At 35.4% G+C, this 19,048-nt stretch overlaps 1 protein-coding gene across 2 annotated transcripts in view; it reads left to right on the top strand.

Annotated features, from left to right (window-relative positions):
• ITGA8 (integrin subunit alpha 8) overlaps positions 1 to 19,048 on the top strand; it is a 173,607-nt gene that overhangs the window by 103,098 nt on the left and 51,461 nt on the right. For both annotated transcript variants that reach the window (XM_081297410.1, XM_081297409.1), the window contains exons 21-23: positions 3,362 to 3,454; positions 7,864 to 7,943; positions 12,953 to 13,033. In XM_081297410.1, the coding sequence (XP_081153536.1) occupies positions 3,362 to 3,454; positions 7,864 to 7,943; positions 12,953 to 13,033 (254 nt within the window). The remainder of the gene's footprint in view (positions 1 to 3,361; positions 3,455 to 7,863; positions 7,944 to 12,952; positions 13,034 to 19,048) is intronic.

The following is a 19,048-nucleotide window of genomic DNA, read 5'->3' as shown; positions in this document are numbered from 1 at the left end:
TCATCTCAAATGAACCCTTAGCAAATTTTTCTCTCCATCAATTTCCCTTGGGCCAAGATTTTTACTCAGTCTTTGAATTTTACAAGACTAAGCCACATTCTGTTTCCTTCTTTGTTTTTAATACAGTTTGAGGTTTGTGAACCTTTTCATTTAAATGCAGTTTGGTTTTTTTTTTTTTTTTTTTAGTAAAACGTTCTCTTAAGGGGAAAAGTATTAGGAATTATCTGATTGCATATTTGGGAGTTTTATTCTTGTTCTTGAAAACATTCATCTTTTAGATGTTGATTATTACTTTCTCTAGAAACATGAATTGAGCCAACCTATATACTTTCTTTCATTGACTTTTCTTCTAAATTTTTCTAGGAATAAAGGCCTATGTGTCTTATTATTGTTGTTGTAATAAAATATGTATGAGGTCCGATTTACTGTTTTTACTGTCTGCAGTGTGCAATCCAGTGGCTGACGTTCACACTGTTGTACACCTGTCACAGCTTTCCAGTTCCAGAACTTTTCATTATCCCAAACTAAAATTCTGTCTTCATTACAGTCCCATTACCCTTTTTCCCCAGACCTGAGGAACCACTCTTCTTTCTATCTCTACAAAGCCCCTTCTATTCTAGGTAGTTCATATACATCTTCACTTAAATCTCTCCAAGCACCTCACCTACAGCCTGTCCCTAACTAGACTTTTGTCTTTCCACCACACACTCCTCCTGTATTTCCTAAGAGAATGGCAGCAGTAGCCACCCAATTTCCCAAAGCCTAAAACCAGTCCTTCATTTCTTAGTCCATATTCCATCTCTCCATTACTGGCACTTGACTCTGCCTTCCTCCCAATTGGCATGACCCGTTAACCAGATTTTTCCAACAGTCTCCTAATTCATGTTCCCATCTCCCTGTTACCAGTCCCTTCACTACAGAGAAAACCATCTTTTTCAAATGCACATCCGACCATGTCACTCTCTGACTTGAAATCTTTACCAGTTCCCTGTTGTTTGGGGAATAAGATCCAAATCCTTCAGATGACTTCTGAAGCTATTCATACTGCCACCCCAGCTCACTTCTTCAGCCTCACCATGGCTTACTGCTTCTTTCTGCTCACCTGACTTACCTCTCTTTACTCATCCTTCAGACATTGATAATAATTGAGATGTACTAATAACTGAAGCTTAATAATAATTGAGGTTGCTAATAGTTATTAACAGTGGCTATAGGCTAGATACTGCTTGGAGCTCTTGTATGTATATAATTTATTCAAGCCCCATAACAAGCTTATAGAGAAACTGCTATCATGATCCCTGTTTTTTAGATAAGGAGAAATCAAGTAGCATGCCCAAGGTTACTTGATCTAGCAGAATCAAGATTCAAATCTCACCACTGGCAAGCATTGCCCCTTCAACTTAAATGCCACCCCCTCCAGGACATTTCCAATTGCTGAAATCTGTGTGTATGTCCTCCTTTATTATGATTTAATTCTCCTGTTATAATACTTACTAGCTCCTACGTAATAATGTGTTTCCATGGCTTGTTATAATTGCTGGTGTTACTTGCTACCATTATAATATTAATTAGAAATTCAATGAGGACAAAAGATCTTATCTATCAAAACCTGATAAATAGCTGGTCCACAGTAAATATTTTTAGTGGATGAATATGTGAGTGAATCATACTTTATGAGCTATAAACAGATTAGAACCAAAATGTCCCTGGAACTGCTGACGAAAATAATCTAGAAATATCTAGACAAACAATCATTGTTTCCCTCGTAGAAAGGAAATAAAGGTTAAAAAAAGACAGAGGGTGGAGGGGATGTGGGAGTGAGAAAAATCTTTGATTGATTTCAAATAACTATTTCTAGAAAGCTGGAAAAAATGTCCTTATTTATCCTTTAAAGCTTAGATAAGATGAAAAAATATTTTCTATAGAAACTAAATCCTTGAATTATATTCAAGGGACATGTGGGCACTTGTTAAAGCTTTTTTTTTTTCCTGTCTTTGTGTCTGAGTTAATAATCTCAACATGAAACATCTCTGTGTAATTAGGATTAGTTATGGGATTTTAAGAAGTTGAATACTTGCTAAATCAAACTTTAGAAAAGAGAAGATTACCAGCTTTTGGAAAATATGCTTTTTAGTTCCTTCAGCGTAACTAACATGTCATTCAGGGTATTTGGAGAGAGCGTGTGTTAAATGTGCTTCCAAATGTCAGTGATTCACTCTTTTCCCTTTAGTTAAGACTGTGTGTGTTGAAGTCTCAAAGTGTGTGATTTGCCTAGGGAATTCTCTAAGCAGATGTCTGGAATTTGGAGTTTGTTGTTTTGATTTGGGTTTGAATTTGGGGTTTTTCATTACTAAAGTAGAAATAAAGAAATAGAGGATCTTTTCTGATACTTTTACTTGAAAATTTCACATTTCTTCCTTCCATAAAATTTCAACACTTCTGATAGGTAGATAAAGGACCATCTTGGTGGGAATCATCTCCAGGACAGAAATCCCCAAAAGGGTGATCCATAAAAAAATAATCATATTGCAAGGTTATCTTTGGGCATTGATGACATGTAATAGTTAGAGCAAGATAATGGATTAGCATAAGTAGCTATCATCCAATGGAGAGCAGGGGCATGGGCCAGTAGGTTCCGGAGTATGCAAAAAGAGGGTGAGAATCTAGGGAGGGATTTCTAGGCAGCTGGTAGTAGCGTGAGGACAGGAAGTAGAGGTGGGAGGAGCAGAAGGCAGCAAAGATAAACTCTTTTTACCTCCCCTTATCTAGGCTAGAATTCCAAGTGCTTCTTCCAAGTTGACTTTTTATGAACTCTAATCAGAACAGGATATAAGGAGAAGCAAAGAGATTGGAATTATACTGGTTAAGTATAAACGTCTTCTGTTTGCATATTTTGAGTATTGAACAAAATTAACTCTAATTTCTAGACAAGACCATGGTGGGTAGAAATTTGTATTCAAGGAAATTCTCTTGCAAATGTTCATCAAGTCTTGTGATGAACCATACATGTTACTGGATTTCGCTTTTGCCAGACTAACATAAGGAGTATCTATTTATTCGTGCCCTGAGTTTAACATTAACATCAGTGAAAATAATGTCCAAAATATTCACATAAATATGAGCATTGTGTTCCTCGGTGAAGCCCATGTTTACCCTTCAACACATTTTCTTCTAAAATTTTACTTTCCCCTTTTTCCTCTCAGGTTCCTTCTGAGTCAGTGGTCACAGATTAATTTCTGTGCAGCCCTTCTCACACAGGTGTTTGAAATCAAGGGCAGCTCCCAGGCCCCACATTGCTTTGTGACGGGATGTAATTTATTCTGCCCCCTGAACTCCAAGCCGGTGTTCTTTCCCGTTGTAGGTTTTGAGGCCACTGAGCTGTGAGTACAAGATGGAAAATGTGACCAGGATGGTGGTGTGTGACCTTGGGAACCCTATGGCGGCTGGAACAAATGTAAGAGAAAACCAGCAGAATGTACCAATTTCCGTCAAATTGAATTTTACAGAGAATTCGTACCGCCCCCCCCCACCCCATTAGCACTCATCAACCTAGCACACAGCACCCAAAACAAATTAGGCAGGAAATTACCCGGGTGGAGGAATTTAGCACTATAACCATAGACTGATGATCACAGGTTAAAAATACAAAAAGATGTTGACTTTTACAGGGTTTCTTTTTAGACTCTATATTTATGAGTCTTTTTCAGCAAATCTATGAAGATGTTCTTACTAGATTTTTTCCTTAAATATTTTTTTAATTTTATAAAGACTTTCCCCTTTGAATTAAAAAATAAATACAATGTATGGGGGGTACTTAAAATAACTTAATTTTAGCAACAAAAAATAACTATTATTTTCAGTATAACTTCCTATATAGATATTATTCACAGTATTCATATTTAAATTATTGCCATACTGTAGCTTTTGTGCTAGGTCTGCATTTGAAAAATAACACAGAAAATTGTTGATAACAAGGGCAAAAAGGTTGATGACTTTCTCCAACATGCTTGTAAAAGAATAGGAGTTATTTGTTTTTCTCCTCCTCCTTTTTTATTTCTGTTTCCAGATTTAAGAACTTCCCACTTAGGACTACTTATGGATAATCAATTTCTTTTATGTAATCATAGTTTAAGTCCACACATAGTAATTTTTTAATAAATCTCATCATGGCAATTATATTACAAAGTCATAAGGCAGGAAAAAAATTCTGAAATCTGAAAATGCTACATAATAAATCTTCCATAAACTGAGCTAACATATTCTTGGATTTAAAATTAGTGTTCATATTTGTGAATGGTTTGTTTGGGTAATGAAATGGTTTGTTTGAAAAAAATTTGTGAAAAGTTATAATTGTATGTAGGTTTGTATTCAAGTGACTTCTCCATGGATTCTAAAGAGTGCTGCTCCTCTGGGTATCCTTTTAAAGGGAGCTCTGCAGTCACTAAGAGCATCCTGTCCTTCCCTGAGAGATCTAGGCACACACTTGCATTTTAAAGAAACTGAGAAGCCTTCCAGTAAATAAATCTTTTAGGCCAGTGCTTCACACAATTACCTGAATATGTGAAACTTTTTTCTCAAATAATATGTATTCCCAATTTATACTTCAGGATATAAACAAGAATAATATAGACTGTATAGACTGTACTATTATACTAATATTGGGTATTTAAAGAAAAATGTACCAAGCTGTACTCCAGTAAACTTACTTCTTGGGTCAAAAAAATATTTATGTGAAAGGTAAATTCCTCTAACAGATTACTATTGGGTAACATGGATTGATTATCCTGTGTGTTATAAACCCATCCCTAGGGAAAGGGGGTACTTTTGTGTTCTTTTATTCAATTTTCAAAACCCCATGAGTCAAGTATTCCTGCAATTTATGGATGAGGAGAATGGGGCACAAAGAAGTCAAATGATTTACCCAAAGTCACACAGAAGTTGAAGACAGGACCCAGATATAAACCAGGCCTAACCACAAAGACCTTACTCTGTCTGGTCTCCAAAACTGTGAGAGGATTTGGATAAAAACTAATGAAGAGCAGATGAGACTTTAAAATGAATCCATGGAAGAGAATGGGATGTCCAAACTGAGATATTAGAACATTTTTCACTCTAATCCTTTTAGTTAGAAGCTAATAAATTCTTTTGCCAGTTTTGAAGAAAAATATCCAACCACCCAATATGATTACCTAAGGACAAATGAAAATGAATTGACATGGCGCCATAGGGTTAGCATCCGTAGGTATAGTCACTCTGTCCTTCTCCAGTATTGGTTAAGTGTTAAATATGGACCAGAGTGTGTATAAGGTCATTGATAACAGAGAATAGTCTTGGAGCAAAAACTGGCCACCAGTGTCATTCAAAAAGGAGGGTAAAAATGGCGGTGTGGTCTGAACCACAAATGTGTTTATGTGAAAGGATGTCAATCCATTTTACCAGCAAATAATCTTTAAAAGTCAGGGAAGTAAATTGTTTACATTCATTTATCTCCGAGTTCTCTAGTAGGAGAAACCTAATAGCTTTCTTATCTTACCCCTTAATGCCCTTAAACACATCAAATTTTATTGCATTCTGTTTTGTTATAAAAGACTTTGATTTATTTACTTCTTCATTTTGTACTTTTAAAAGACTCTCAGTGAATTGCAGTAAAATCCCAAATAGAAATGCAGCTCTAAATCTTTTTTTTAAAAAAATCATAAATCATCAGGAATATTTATCTCAGTCCCAATATTTTCAAAAATTTAATTTCCAAGTGACTTTTAACATAACAAAACATTCAAGGTAGTATTTAGAAGTTTTGCTTCTGATTTTTAAATAGTAAAATCATATTCTTTTAGTAGTTATAATAGAAAATAGTTCAATGCTAATAAAGGTTCCTAACAACTCACAAATTTTCTCTAATAAGAAAATGAAAAACTGATGTGATTCTGCAATCTGTATACAGGGTAAAAATGGGAGTTCATAACCCACTTCAAATGTGTGAAATGTGATATGTCAAGAACTATGTAATGTTTTGAACAACCAACAATAAAAATTTTTAAAAAAAGAAAATGAAAAGAGAAAAAAGGAGGGGAGATCAAAAAAATTTTTGAAATGAATGTCCAGAGATCTGGTGTTAGGTATGAGTTAAGACCACATGTGCCTCTTATCAATATGACCTTGCCATGCCTTGATTTGTCTTCATCCCTGTGAACCATTCTATACTGAAGACCAATGTGAAGCAGCCTCATTCACAATATAGTACAATTCCCATCATGGGTGTGTGCAAACAAGGGCACACTCTCATAATTCTTTTAACAATTTTTACTGCATCCTCCCATATGCCTCTTCCTAAACTAGAATCTGACAATATAAATATGAAGATACACAATTTCCTTCCAATATGAAAATCAAAATTTGCAACGTCATAGGTTTGAGTTGTGGTAGAGTAATAAAGGAGACTGAGAATGAAGAAGGAAAAATTCTTCCTGACCTGGCCGGTGACTACAGAACTTAAACAACAACTCTAATCCTGAGTTTTGAAGCCTAAGTAGGAGTTCTTCAAGTAGAAAAGGCAGAAAAGGCTAAAAAAAATATCTCAAAGAAGAGAAAAGAGCATGGGCAATGGCCTGACAGAAAAATTGCTCATTTGGAATTAGAAAGGACTTGCTTGTTACTGGAGCATGAGGGTGCACATGCTTTATAATTAAGATACATCTGGGTTTAAATACCAGATTTGCCACTTATCAGCTATGATACCTTGGGCAAGTCACAGAGAAATGGGGAAAAACCTACTTGTAGAAAGGTTTGAAGAAAGACGCTGAGATAGTGTAAGTAAAGCTACTAGGATGGTGTTTGACCCTTAGCACATTCCATAAAGTCCAGTGAAACAATGAGGATGATCTATGACCAAAATGATAATTTACTCTTAGAGTATTATTGATTCTCATTAATATGTTTTTATATCTGATTTTATTCTCATACTATAGTACCTGTGATTCTGGAGTCATTATGCATTGGTTTAAATTCCTGCTCTGTAGTTTATTGCTCTGCACCTGGAGCAAGACACTTAATCTCTTTAATCCTCAGATTGCTATTCATTTATAAAATGTCAACCACTGTACCTATCTCAGAGTGCTTGTCTTGATTATAGGACATGAGGCACATTAGTAGAGTGCTTGGAAGAATAACGTAATTTTATATACATGTTAACTATTATTCCAACTTCCTCATTTTATATTATTGTTTTCTCCATTTTTTAAATCTATTTTCAAATTATAAAAATAATAGAGCAAAAAAATAACAATAAGAGCAGTTTTTTTAAAAAAAATGGAAATAAAGGAGGAAAAAATAATCCATACAACCATAACCCTAACCCAACATATTGTTGTGGCATACTTCCCTCCAGTACATCCACACTCCCATGTGGTAATTTTTCCATGCATAGACTTTTTAAAACCCATTACACAAAGAACTTTGTAACTTTTATTATTTGTTGATCATTATTACATCAAAAGCATCACCCACATTATTGCATTGACCTTACAGCTATAATTTCAACAACTATATAATGTCTACCAAACAGAAGCATCATAGATTTCTGAACCAATCCTCTCATATATTTGGATTGATGCCAATAAATGCATTAGGGAGGTGACATAAAAAGAGAGGGTCCAGGACAAAATGTAGAGTGACCTGAATCTTCTGGACTCCTGAAGTCTGATTCCATGACTTCCTCTCAACTCTCAGCCACCCAGGGCAGAAGCAGATAAAAGGATATTACAGTGACTAAGGTTCAATTTTTGGAGGAATTACTTGGGAAATATTTTCACATAATAATTTTGTGTCCTTTGTGTGTTCTGTTGTTGTTGTCCTTGTTTACAGTATTCTCTGGGCCTCCGGTTTGCAGTTCCACATCTTGAGAAAACGAACATGAGCATTAACTTCGATCTCCAAATCAGAAGGTTAGACCTTTCGATGCTCACATTATGGACAGCACTTACGAGCAGAGATTCATAGTATCTGCCACTTATAAGCTCTTTTATCTGAAAAATCCTTCTGAAATCAGAACCTAGACTTTCACAGATCAGTTATTCTTTATTTTTCTCAAATTATTTCAGTTTTTTCAACATTTTGGTTTTGACACAGAGACTGCATTTCATAGGCCACATTATGAGATAATCAGATTTTGTCCTGGACACCTCACTTCTCTTCCACTTTCCCACATTCCATGCACATGCCTCCCACCCGTACCACACACTCCATAGTCTCAGTACAGCATCAGGTAATTACTGCAAATCTGCAAAAAAAAAAAAAAAGCATAGATTTTGCATGTGCAATTTTGGGGGCAGAGCCTTCTCCAGCAATGATAAACTGAGCCACATAGATAGCCATCCCCCTTTTCTAAGGATGATCCTATTCAAGAATTCAGCTGTAACTTTGTCCTTTCATTGTCTATTCTGTTTGCTCCTTCATGGCCAAAAGTGGGAAGACCCACAGGTAGTGAGGCTGCAGGTCAGGGCTTCCTGGCTATGTACTTCGACCCATTAGCTGGGAATGGAATCAATTTAATGGCTCAAAATCCATATTAAAAGAAAACAATCTAGGCATGGTGGTACACATGCAGGTGCCTTGTGAAGTAGATAGGTATTTTTGTGTGTGTGGTCTGTTTTATTCAGCTATTACATGACTGTGACTAAAAGACCCAATCAGAACAATTATGGAGAAGAAAGTTTCTTTTGGCCTCACAGTTTCAGAGATCTCACTGCATAGACAGAAGCCTCCATTCCTTGGGGCTCGAGGTGAGGCAGAACATCATGGCGAAGAGTGGTGGAAGGAGGCAGCTCACATGATGATCAGGAAGCACTTGCCAGATACAAAATTTATACCACAAATCCATGCCCCCAGGGACCCACCTCCTCAAGCCACACCCTACCTGCCTCAGTTACCACTCAGTTAACCCCCATCAGGGATTAATTCAATGGTTGGATTAAGGTTCTTATAATCCAATAATTTCTTCTCTAAACCTTCTTACATTGTCTCACACATGAGCTTTTGGTGGATACCTCATATCCAAACCATAATATGGTGTAAAGTTTCAAAACTTCAAAAAACTCTGGTATAGATGCACATATGTGCCTTCCATAGTTATAATTTGTCAACATTTTGAATCCCTGTTCTAAAGATAGAAATGACTACAATTTGGTGCTTAGAATTTGGTTCTCTAATTGCAATGCAATGTGGCTAATCTCTAAATTTATCTTAATACCTTTCAAGAAGTGCCATTAGTATGCGATAACTTTTAGAAAAATTATTCTATGCACCCGATTACCTTTTAGTACTACATCAATGAAAGGTTTAGAGGTTTTTTTAAAATATATAAACTCTAGAAGAGTATAGCATATTTTTAAAAATATGCAACCTATATCACAAAATACCCCTCTTCACATTTTGTGATAGATCTCTAGGGAGGAAGGTATCCTAACTTAGCTTAGATATTCTTTTCTGACTTTACCTAGGTCTTTCTTGAATTTAACTTAAATATTTTCTGCTGAATCTTAGAACATTTTTATTTTCTCCAGATAGCAATGAGATCAGATGGAATGAATGTATTCAAAGAATATCTCTTCATGTTACCAAAAGATTATTAAATTGAGTTTTTATATTGGTAAAACTATGTATTTCCAAAAAGGTTCAGATAGTTGTAAATATTTTCAGTTTGGAACTATTAAGCTTGTATTACTGAGTTTACAGGGGAAAAGTGCCAAAGTGAAGGACCAACATCACTCTAGACTTTTGTCTGAAGCTTCTATTTCCCTCTATCATTGCCTATGCCATTGATCCTACAGGAGCATGAAGCTTTATGTACTTGGCGAAGGATATCTCTCTCATAAAATGCATGGCCTTATTTAGGAAGAAAGTGCCAAGCAAATTCTCTGATATTTCCTCCTTTCTCTTGATTGCAATTATGAATAAAAGAATGGAAGCAAACAGTAGTTAACTGAAGAGGCAAAAGGCAGTAGATGATATTGTAAATGCCACATCCAAATCCACCTTTTAGAGCATCACTTAAGTAATTAATTCAGTAATGAAATGTTGAATTGGACAGAAAATAGAAATGGGTACATCTTTAACATCCCCCTTCATCTAACAATGGATCATAATTATATTTCAGGTCTACTCATGACTATTTTAACATTACACTAAAAAATAAGAATGCAAATATGCAGAAAGAACTGGAACATAGATAAAACATCAAATTCTCAAAATATATATTATAGAGATAAAAGTGTTTGAGAATATTTTTAAAACTCAAATACTAAAAGTATTTAAGAGATGGACATTTATCTGCTTACACTGGCAGGCTCTGAAGATGTAAATAAGAATTGAGATGGGTAGTTTTATATTCAGTTTAACTGCATTCAAATCCAAAATAAATTAAACCAATGCTCTGAAACCTGAACTCTTATAACCATACTTTGATCACCATTACCTGTGCCTAATTCCCTTTTCTACAAATAAAAAAAAAGAGAAATGGGCTTTATAAGTTAATAAGCTTAAAATATTTTCTATTAGCAAATATTTGAATTAACGGTGTTTCCATGCCCCTGATCTAAATGACATCAACATTTCCCTCCCTGGGTAGAGAGGTTCTCACACAGCAGTCTCCACATACAAACAGGGTTTTGCAATTATTCTTGAAGTTACTTCCTAAGTAGTGGTGAAATGTACATTATACTGTCTTTGCTGACATCCCAAGGACCACAGAAAAATTTAAAAAGAGTGTTAGAAAGTAGGAAACAATGGGAAAAAGAAAAATGGCATTTGGGTAACAAAGTGAAAAACATGTTTTTCTGTGGTTTATGCCATAGGACGTAGTCATGTAGAGGAAATCCATCCTTCCTTACATAACTCAGCCTTGTGGCAGTGATGGATCACTTGTTTGAATGTAGCGGGGGTATTTGTGAGGGACACTTCCTTCCAGGAAGGTTAGAGAAACATCTAAGTTGTGTATCAAATCTGGTTCCTTTATTACAAGGAGATCTTATCAACACCCATGGTACTCAGTAGCAAGTGTCATGGCATGCCTGTGTCACAGGGGAACCTACCAGAGGGTTCGGACTCTGACTCTGTCATTGCTCTTGCTGCATCTTAAAACAGCCTCTAACAGCCTCATATTAGACTGAATCTCAAAGACAATTTCAACATTTGATCTTCATTTACATTTTCAGGGTATCATAGTGAATATGTTGTTCTCTAAACTAATTACCAACAAACTCAATGGAATTATTATGCAATAGCTTAAATGATACTTTTTTCATAATTCTGATTTCCACTACTGCAAAGCAGTAATGAACTGGAAATAGAAAAAAAAAATCTGGTTAATCCGTGGAGCGAGGATATTTCAATTTCAAAACTAAAGAGTTACTCAATACATTTGGGACCATAAACTCTGCCACAAATAGAATTATTTGGTAATGATTTCTTGGTGATTAGAAATTTGAATCCTGCCTTTGAAAGAAGAGGAGGAGGAGAGGTGAGGAATGAAAAGAAGCTAGATAGAATAGATAATACTTAAATGAATAGCCTGGAAACTGGAGTTCAAACTTCACTGAAAAAGTTCTTGTAGGCTCCTTCACAAGGTTAGCAGTGATGCTCCATTGCAGGAAATGAGCCTGGCACCTGCCTGTTTATATCTGTTATGTGTATTTGCAGGGTGAATTGCCTTATCAGTGTAGACAATGGATCAGGACTTTGCAAAGCATCATGGGAACAATTCTGTCTCTTCTTCCTTTGAAAGCAGAACTTCATCCTGTTCTTTCCACTCCCACATTTTGAAATCTTCAAAATCTAGACAGAAACTACCCCATTCCCATCACCATGGTGTCAAATCTTGTCCCTTAAATCCAAGTGAGATTCAATGATGAACAAAGAGGAAGCTTTTCTTAATGAGACCAGAATATAAATATGACCCATAAGTGGCAATGTGGCCACATCCCAGGTGGCTAAAAGCTGCCTAGTGACTTCAATGATAGCACAGAGGGACAACAAATGTAAATGGCCCAGTGACTGAGCCTCTTGGAAGGTACATTTTATTTTCCTTACAACACTGATTACTTAACACACCTGTTTTTTTGGAGTTTAATTTTCATATCTAATTATATTTGCTTGAGGGAATAAAACAGCAAAATTAAAAATAATTTTGTCACTGTTCAAAGAAATATTATAGTAAACACACACTTTCTAGCTTGAGACTCTTGATGCTTTTCAGAAAGATCCATGTCACCTCTGAATGGCCTGTTTATGAAATGCCCAACTTCCTTGGGTCTCGTTTCTCCTTGCCATTAGCCATGTTTCCAATTCACTCCCCACTCCTCTCCCAGACAGTGAGTATGCCATGAACATACACTTATTTTAACATTAACTTAAGAAATAAACCAAGAGGAAGATAAAATTTCTGCCAAAACAATGTATGGTATGAGGCATTCCAGAGCCAAACACAAATGCTTTTTCAATTAAGTGCTGCTCTGGATTATTCATGCCAGTTCCCCTCTTTATAAGCATGGAAAATCAGGAGTTGACTGTGTTGTCATTTCCCATTTGATGGGCAGTGAACATGATGCTCAGAGATGTTAAGGAATTTGTCCAAGGTAGAAGCCAGAAAATGAACTCAGCTAAATGCCTTTTTGCTTTAGCCAATGAAACTAAAAAGCGTTGGCTTCTCTAGATCTGTATTGTATTTCCAGATAAAGTGTCTCCTCATGGAAAGTTGTTTCCTTACTGTTGGTCATAAAAGATTAGCATTGCCCTGTACAAATGGTTATGATTTTGTAGAATGAATATATTATTGTTTTCTGAATGATCAGGTTAGGAATGTGTGTTGCTCTTGTGATCACCAGAATGTCTTTTAGGGTCATATAGTGTGTAACACACCTGAGGAAATGTATTTAAATAATGTATCATTGTGTTTTAGTTCCAACAAGGACAATCCAGACAGCAATTTTGTGAGTTTGCAGATCAACATCACTGCTGTAGCTCAAGTAGAAATAAGAGGGTAAGTAATAAACAAGACATAAAAATAATATAATAGCATGCAGTAGCAGTAGTGGTAGTATAGCTCCATGTATGTAAAGACTTATGATGAAATACTGGTAAAGATTATATGGAGAGGCTGGGGATATATCTCAGTGGGTAGAGTGCTTGCCTCACATGCACAAGGCTCTGGGTTCAATTCCCAGCACCACACACACACATACCAAAAAATTATATGAAATATTCCTAATGTATTAGAGATCACAATTTGTTACTAGTTTTCATTCTTTTCTACTCATCACTAACATTCTATCAAAAAATACAGTAAACTTTGTATAATAATTAACTCTAAGTATATCAAAACATCAGTGAATTCCCGAAACTGACAGTTCAGTAATCAAACTATAAAAACCAGTTGATGAGAAGCTAGATAAAATAGACAACCATATGATTGCCTGAAAATAAGGTCACTTTTCAATAATTATTTTAGACACAGTGACAATTTAGCCTCACTCTATCACACATTGAGATTAATAAATAACTAACTCTCAGGTGCAAGGGTGGATGGAATATACGTTCTGTATTTTTCCCTTTGGTCTTGTTCTTTGAGGAAGGTGCCAATAAGCAGTCAACTGAGAGACAGGAGGAAAGTGGTCAGTAGACTGGCCAAGTTCTTATCTTGTACAAATATGGAATCCATTGATCTTGTTATGGTAATTCTGCTGTTTTCAGAACAATCAAGGACTTGGTTAAAAATGTCAACTGGTGTTTTGGACCAATCATCCTTGGGGTTCCAGAATATTGGTTCCCTTCCTTTTCCACAGGTCCTGAGTGGTTTACACTCCACCATGATAACAATGGATTTCTACATTTCCAGAGCCATTCTCCATGGGCCTTCTTATGGCTGTCCCATGGTGCTCTCACAGGGACCCTGCCCAGCTGTCTGGGTACCACTGAGCACCCCCCCCAGTGGATTAGATGATGATGATGATAATAATAATAACATAATATTATTATCAATACTGCCCAACACTTATCACCATTTTCTGTGTGCTAGTCCATGTATTACATCTTATTACATAGTAGTATCCTAGTACAAATAAAAGAATTATGGTACAAGAATTCAAAGGCTATACAGGTAGAAAATAGCCAGAATATGTACATTGGCAACTTGTCTTCAGAGCTCATGCTCAGGAATGAGCATGCTGTCCTGTCCTGCCTATGAGTCAGAGTTTTTTGGGACCCTGTCTATAAAATTTATGTATGTATGCTCTGTGATTTTTGTATTCAAACCAGTATTTTTATTTTTACCCAATTTTGTACACATACTTGTAGTTCATTCATTTTAACTGAACAACAGTCTTACATTGTAAAAATAGAACATAATTAATTCATCCATTCTACTTTTGATGAAAATTTGGAACTTTTCTTATCTCCTTTTTTACAAACTTTTTCATGCATGTCTTCCAGTACACAATGGACAAATGTCAGCCAGGCGTTATGTTAAAAACTGGAATTTCAGGATCAGAGAGTTTACACCATTTAATTTCACTAAATAATTTCAATCTCTTTTTCAAAATAGTTATGTCAAGTTGCACTCCTACCATAAGTGTATAAGAGTTTTCATTGCTACACATTATTAGATAAAATGGTCCAGTTTTTAATTTTAAGCCATTGATGGATAAGAAAGAACATGTAACTGAAAGTTTGATATGCAGCTCCCTATCCTTAAAGGAAATTGAGATTTTTTTATAGGTTCATGTCTCTTTTTTTTTTTTTCGGCCCGTGTTCGATCCTCAGCACCACATACAAAGATGTTGTGTCCGCCGAGAACCAAAAAAAAAAAATAAATATTAAAATTCCCTCTCTCTCTCTTTCTTTTTTTTTATAAAAGTTTCTTTATTCATTTATTATTTAAAATTGCAAAGAGAAAATGTTTATAAAATATTTGAAATAGAAGAATATTTTCATTTCCATATTGTTAAAATAGAAATAAAAATTATTTTCTCAAATTGACATTTGCTTTCAGTAATCCGTGAACTAAATCTTTTTTTTTCCAGTTTTTTTTTCTTTTTTTTTTATTGGTTGTTCACAACATTACAAAGCTCTTGACATATCATATTTCATACATTAGATTGAAGTGGGTTATGAACCCCCAATTTTACCCCAAATGCAGATTGCAGAATCACGTCGGTTACACATCCACAATTTTACATAATGCCCTATTAGTAACTGTTGTATTCTGCTACCTTTCCTATCCCCTGCTATCCCCCCTCCCCTCCCCTCCCATCTTCTCTCTCTACCCCATTTACTGTAATTCATTTCTCTCCTTGTTTATTTTCCCATTCCCCTCACAACCTCTTATATGTAATTTTGTATAGCAATGAGGGTCTCCCTTCATTTCCATGCAATTTCCCTTTTCTCTCCCTTTCCCTCCCATCTCATGTCTCTGTTTAATGTTAATCTTTTCTTCCTGCTCTTCCTCCCTGTTCTGTTCATAGTTGCTCTCATTATATCAAAGAAGACATTTGGTATTTGTTTTTTAGGGATTGGCTAGCTTCACAAAGCATAATCTGCTCTAGTGCCATCCATTTCCCTGCAAATTCTATGATTTTGTCATTTTTTATTGCTGCATAGTACTCCATTGTGTATAGATGCCACATTTTTTTTATCCATTCATCTATTGAAGGGCATCTGGGTTAGTTCCACAGTCTAGCTATTGTGAATTGTGCTGCTATGAACATCGATGTGGCAGTATCCCTGTAGCATGCTCTTTTAAGGTCTTCAGGGAATAGTCCGAGAAGGGCAATAGCAGGGTCAAATGGTGGTTCCATTCCCATCTTTCCCAGGAATCTCCAAACTGCTTTCCAAATTGGCCGCACCAATTTGCAGTCCCACCAGCAATGTACAAGTGTACCCTTTTCTCCACATCCTCGCCAGCACTTGTTGTTGTTGGACTTCATATTGGCTGCCAATCTTACTGGAGTGAGATGGTATCTTAGGGTGGTTTTGATTTGCATTTCTCTGACTGCTAGAGATGGTGAGCATTTTTTCATGTACTTGTTGATTGATTGTATATCCTTCTCTGAGAAGTGTCTGTTCAGGTCCTTGGCCCATTTGTTATTAGTTATTCACATTCAGAAAAATTCTTGTTAATATTATGTACATATTTCTTCTAAAAATGATTGACTTTTTCTTGTCAATGCACAGAAATTTGTTTCTATTCAAGAATTTAGACACTAATCTATTAATTACACATGCTGCAAATATCTTTTCACAATTTATGGGGTCTGTGGGTTTTTTAAGTCACATTTACTTAGTTATAAATTACATACACTAAAATTCAGCCTTTTGAGAGTCCAGTTTGAAGAGCTATAAAACCATAAAAACTTTCAATATAGAACAGTATCATCACCCCAGTAATTCCTATAGATTCTTTTTTAGTCAGTCCTTCTCCTGCACTCTGGGAATCTTGATCTATTTTTTTGTCACTGTATTTCTACCATTTCCAGAATGTCACATAAATGGTCTCATTCATTCAGAGTACACTTGGCATAACGAATTTGAGAAGCATCCATTTTCTCACCTCTATCGGTAGTCTGCTTCTTTTTTTGCTGGGAGGTATTCCATTATATGATGTCCTGCAAGGTATTTGTTATATGGTGAACATATAAGTTGTCTATACTTTGGGGCTGTTAAGAATAAAGCTGCTATGAGCATTCACAGCCAGGTCCCTGTTGAGAATTTTGTTTTCACAAATGGATATACTGATTTGTTCAGGATGTATATGTTTGTAAGAAATTGCCCAACATTTTCCAGAAAGGTTATGTCATTTCCATTTTGCATTCTCACTAGCAATGGATGAGAGTTCTCTAGTCATGTTCATCCTAGCCACCATGTTTTGTTTGTTTATATTTAGTCACTCTAATAAATGTGTAGTATATCTCCCTGAGGCTTTATTTTCATTTGCTTAATGATTAGTTGTATTAAGCAATCTTTCAATGCCTATTTTCAACTCTTTTTTTGATAAAGTGTCTCAATTTTTTTCCTCGTTCATTATGTGATTGTTTGTCTTTTTCTTACTGAGTTGTAGAAGTTCTTTACATATTCTAGATAGAAAATCATTCATCGATTACATGTCCTGAAAACATTTTCTCCCAGTCTAAGGTATGGCTTCATATTTTCTTAGCTGTGTTCAAACAAAAATTTCTAAAGTTTGCATGAAATCCAATTGATTAATTTTTTTCACATTTTGTGCTCTTTGTATCCTTAGAAATATTTTGCCTTTCCAAAGTCACAAATATTTTTATCCTCTGTGTTTTCTACCAGAAGTTTTATAATCTTAGATTTTACATTTAAGTCTGATTAATTTTAAGTTAATTTTGTATTTGGTGTGAGGTAAGAGCTGAAGATTGTCCATTAATTATGAATCCACCAAACAGATTGATCCATTGATGAGATTAGAGCCCTCATGATCCAATCATCTTCAAAAGACTCACATGTAAACACTGTTGCCTTGGAGCTCAAGCCTTCAATCTATGAGCTTTTGCGGGCGCTGGGGGGGGGGGGGGGCATATCAGATCCAACCCATACAGTACTATTATTTTCCTATAAGACTTTCAGTAGCATTCTAAAATTTTGACATTAAATTTTCATTGTAAATCAATTCAAAATATTTTTAAATTTCTTTTATGATTTCTTCTTTAAGTCATGAGTTGACTTATGGGAAAATATTTGTTTGATTTAGATTTTTGGAGCTAATCTAGATGTTTTATTTTTGTTGATTTCTGTTTCAGTTCTAGCTCTTGATGAGAAAAAAACACTGTTTTTAAAAGACAAGAAAACATAAGCAATTTTTTTACTATTATATATTTACTTTTTAAGGTATTTGGAATTAAACCAAGGGGAGCTCTACCTCTGAGCTACATCCCCAGCCTCCTCTTTTTTAAAATTAATTTATTTAATTTTTATTTCAATTTGTTATATATGACAGTAGAATGCTTTACAATTCATATTACACATATAGAGCACAATTTTCATATCTCTGGTTGTATACAAAGTATATTCACCCCATTCATGTCTTTATACATATACTTAGGGTAATGATGTCTGTCTCGTTCCACCATCTTTTCTACGCCCATCCTCCTCCCTTCCCCTCCTACCTGTTTGCCCTATCTAGAGTTCATCTAATCCTCCCATGCTATGCCTCCCAATCCCACCATGAATCAGCCTTCTTATATCAGAGAAAACATTCAGCATTTGGTTTGGGGGGATTGGCTAACGTCACTTAGCATTATATTCTCCAATTCCATCCATTTACCTGCAAATGCCATGATTTTATTCTCTTTTATTGCTGAGTAACATTCTGCTGTGTACCACAGTTTCTTTATCCATTCATCCACTGAAGGGCATCTAGGTTGGTTCCACAATTTAGCCATTGTGAATTGTGCTGCTATAAACATTGATGTGGTTGTGTCCCTGAGGTATGCTGTTTTTAACTCCTTTGGGTATATACCGAGGAGTTCGATAGCTGGGTCAAAAATGGTGGTTTGATTTGCAGTTTTCCAAGGAATCTCCATACTGCTTTTCAGATTAGCTGCACTAACTTGCAGTCCCACCAGCCTTTTCCCCCATGTCCTCTCCAACACTTTTGGTTATTTGTATTGTTAACAGCTGCCATTCTGACTGGAGTGAGATGAAATCTTAGAGTAGTTTTGATTTGCATTTCTCTAATTGCTAGAGATGTTGGATATTTTTTCAAATATTTTTTGATTGATTGTATATCCTGCTCTGAGAAGTGTCTTGGCTCATTTATTGATTGAGTTATTTATTTTTTTGTTTTGTTTTTTGATGTTAAGGTTTTGAGTGCTTTATATATCCTAGAGATTAGTGCTCTATCTGATGTGCTTGAGGTAAAAATTTGCTCCCATTCTGTAGGCTGTCCATTCACCTAACTTATTATTTCTTTTGCTGAGAAGAAGCTTTTTAGTTTGAATCCATTCCATTTATTGATTCTTGGTTTTAAGTTTTTCACTAT

The sequence above is a fragment of the Spermophilus citellus genome (genome assembly GCF_964194105.1).
Source record: "Spermophilus citellus genome assembly, chromosome: 6".
Taxonomy (NCBI): domain Eukaryota; kingdom Metazoa; phylum Chordata; class Mammalia; order Rodentia; family Sciuridae; genus Spermophilus; species Spermophilus citellus.
The sequence above is the reverse complement of the archived record's forward strand: the minus strand, read 5'-3'. Positions and strand labels throughout refer to the sequence as shown.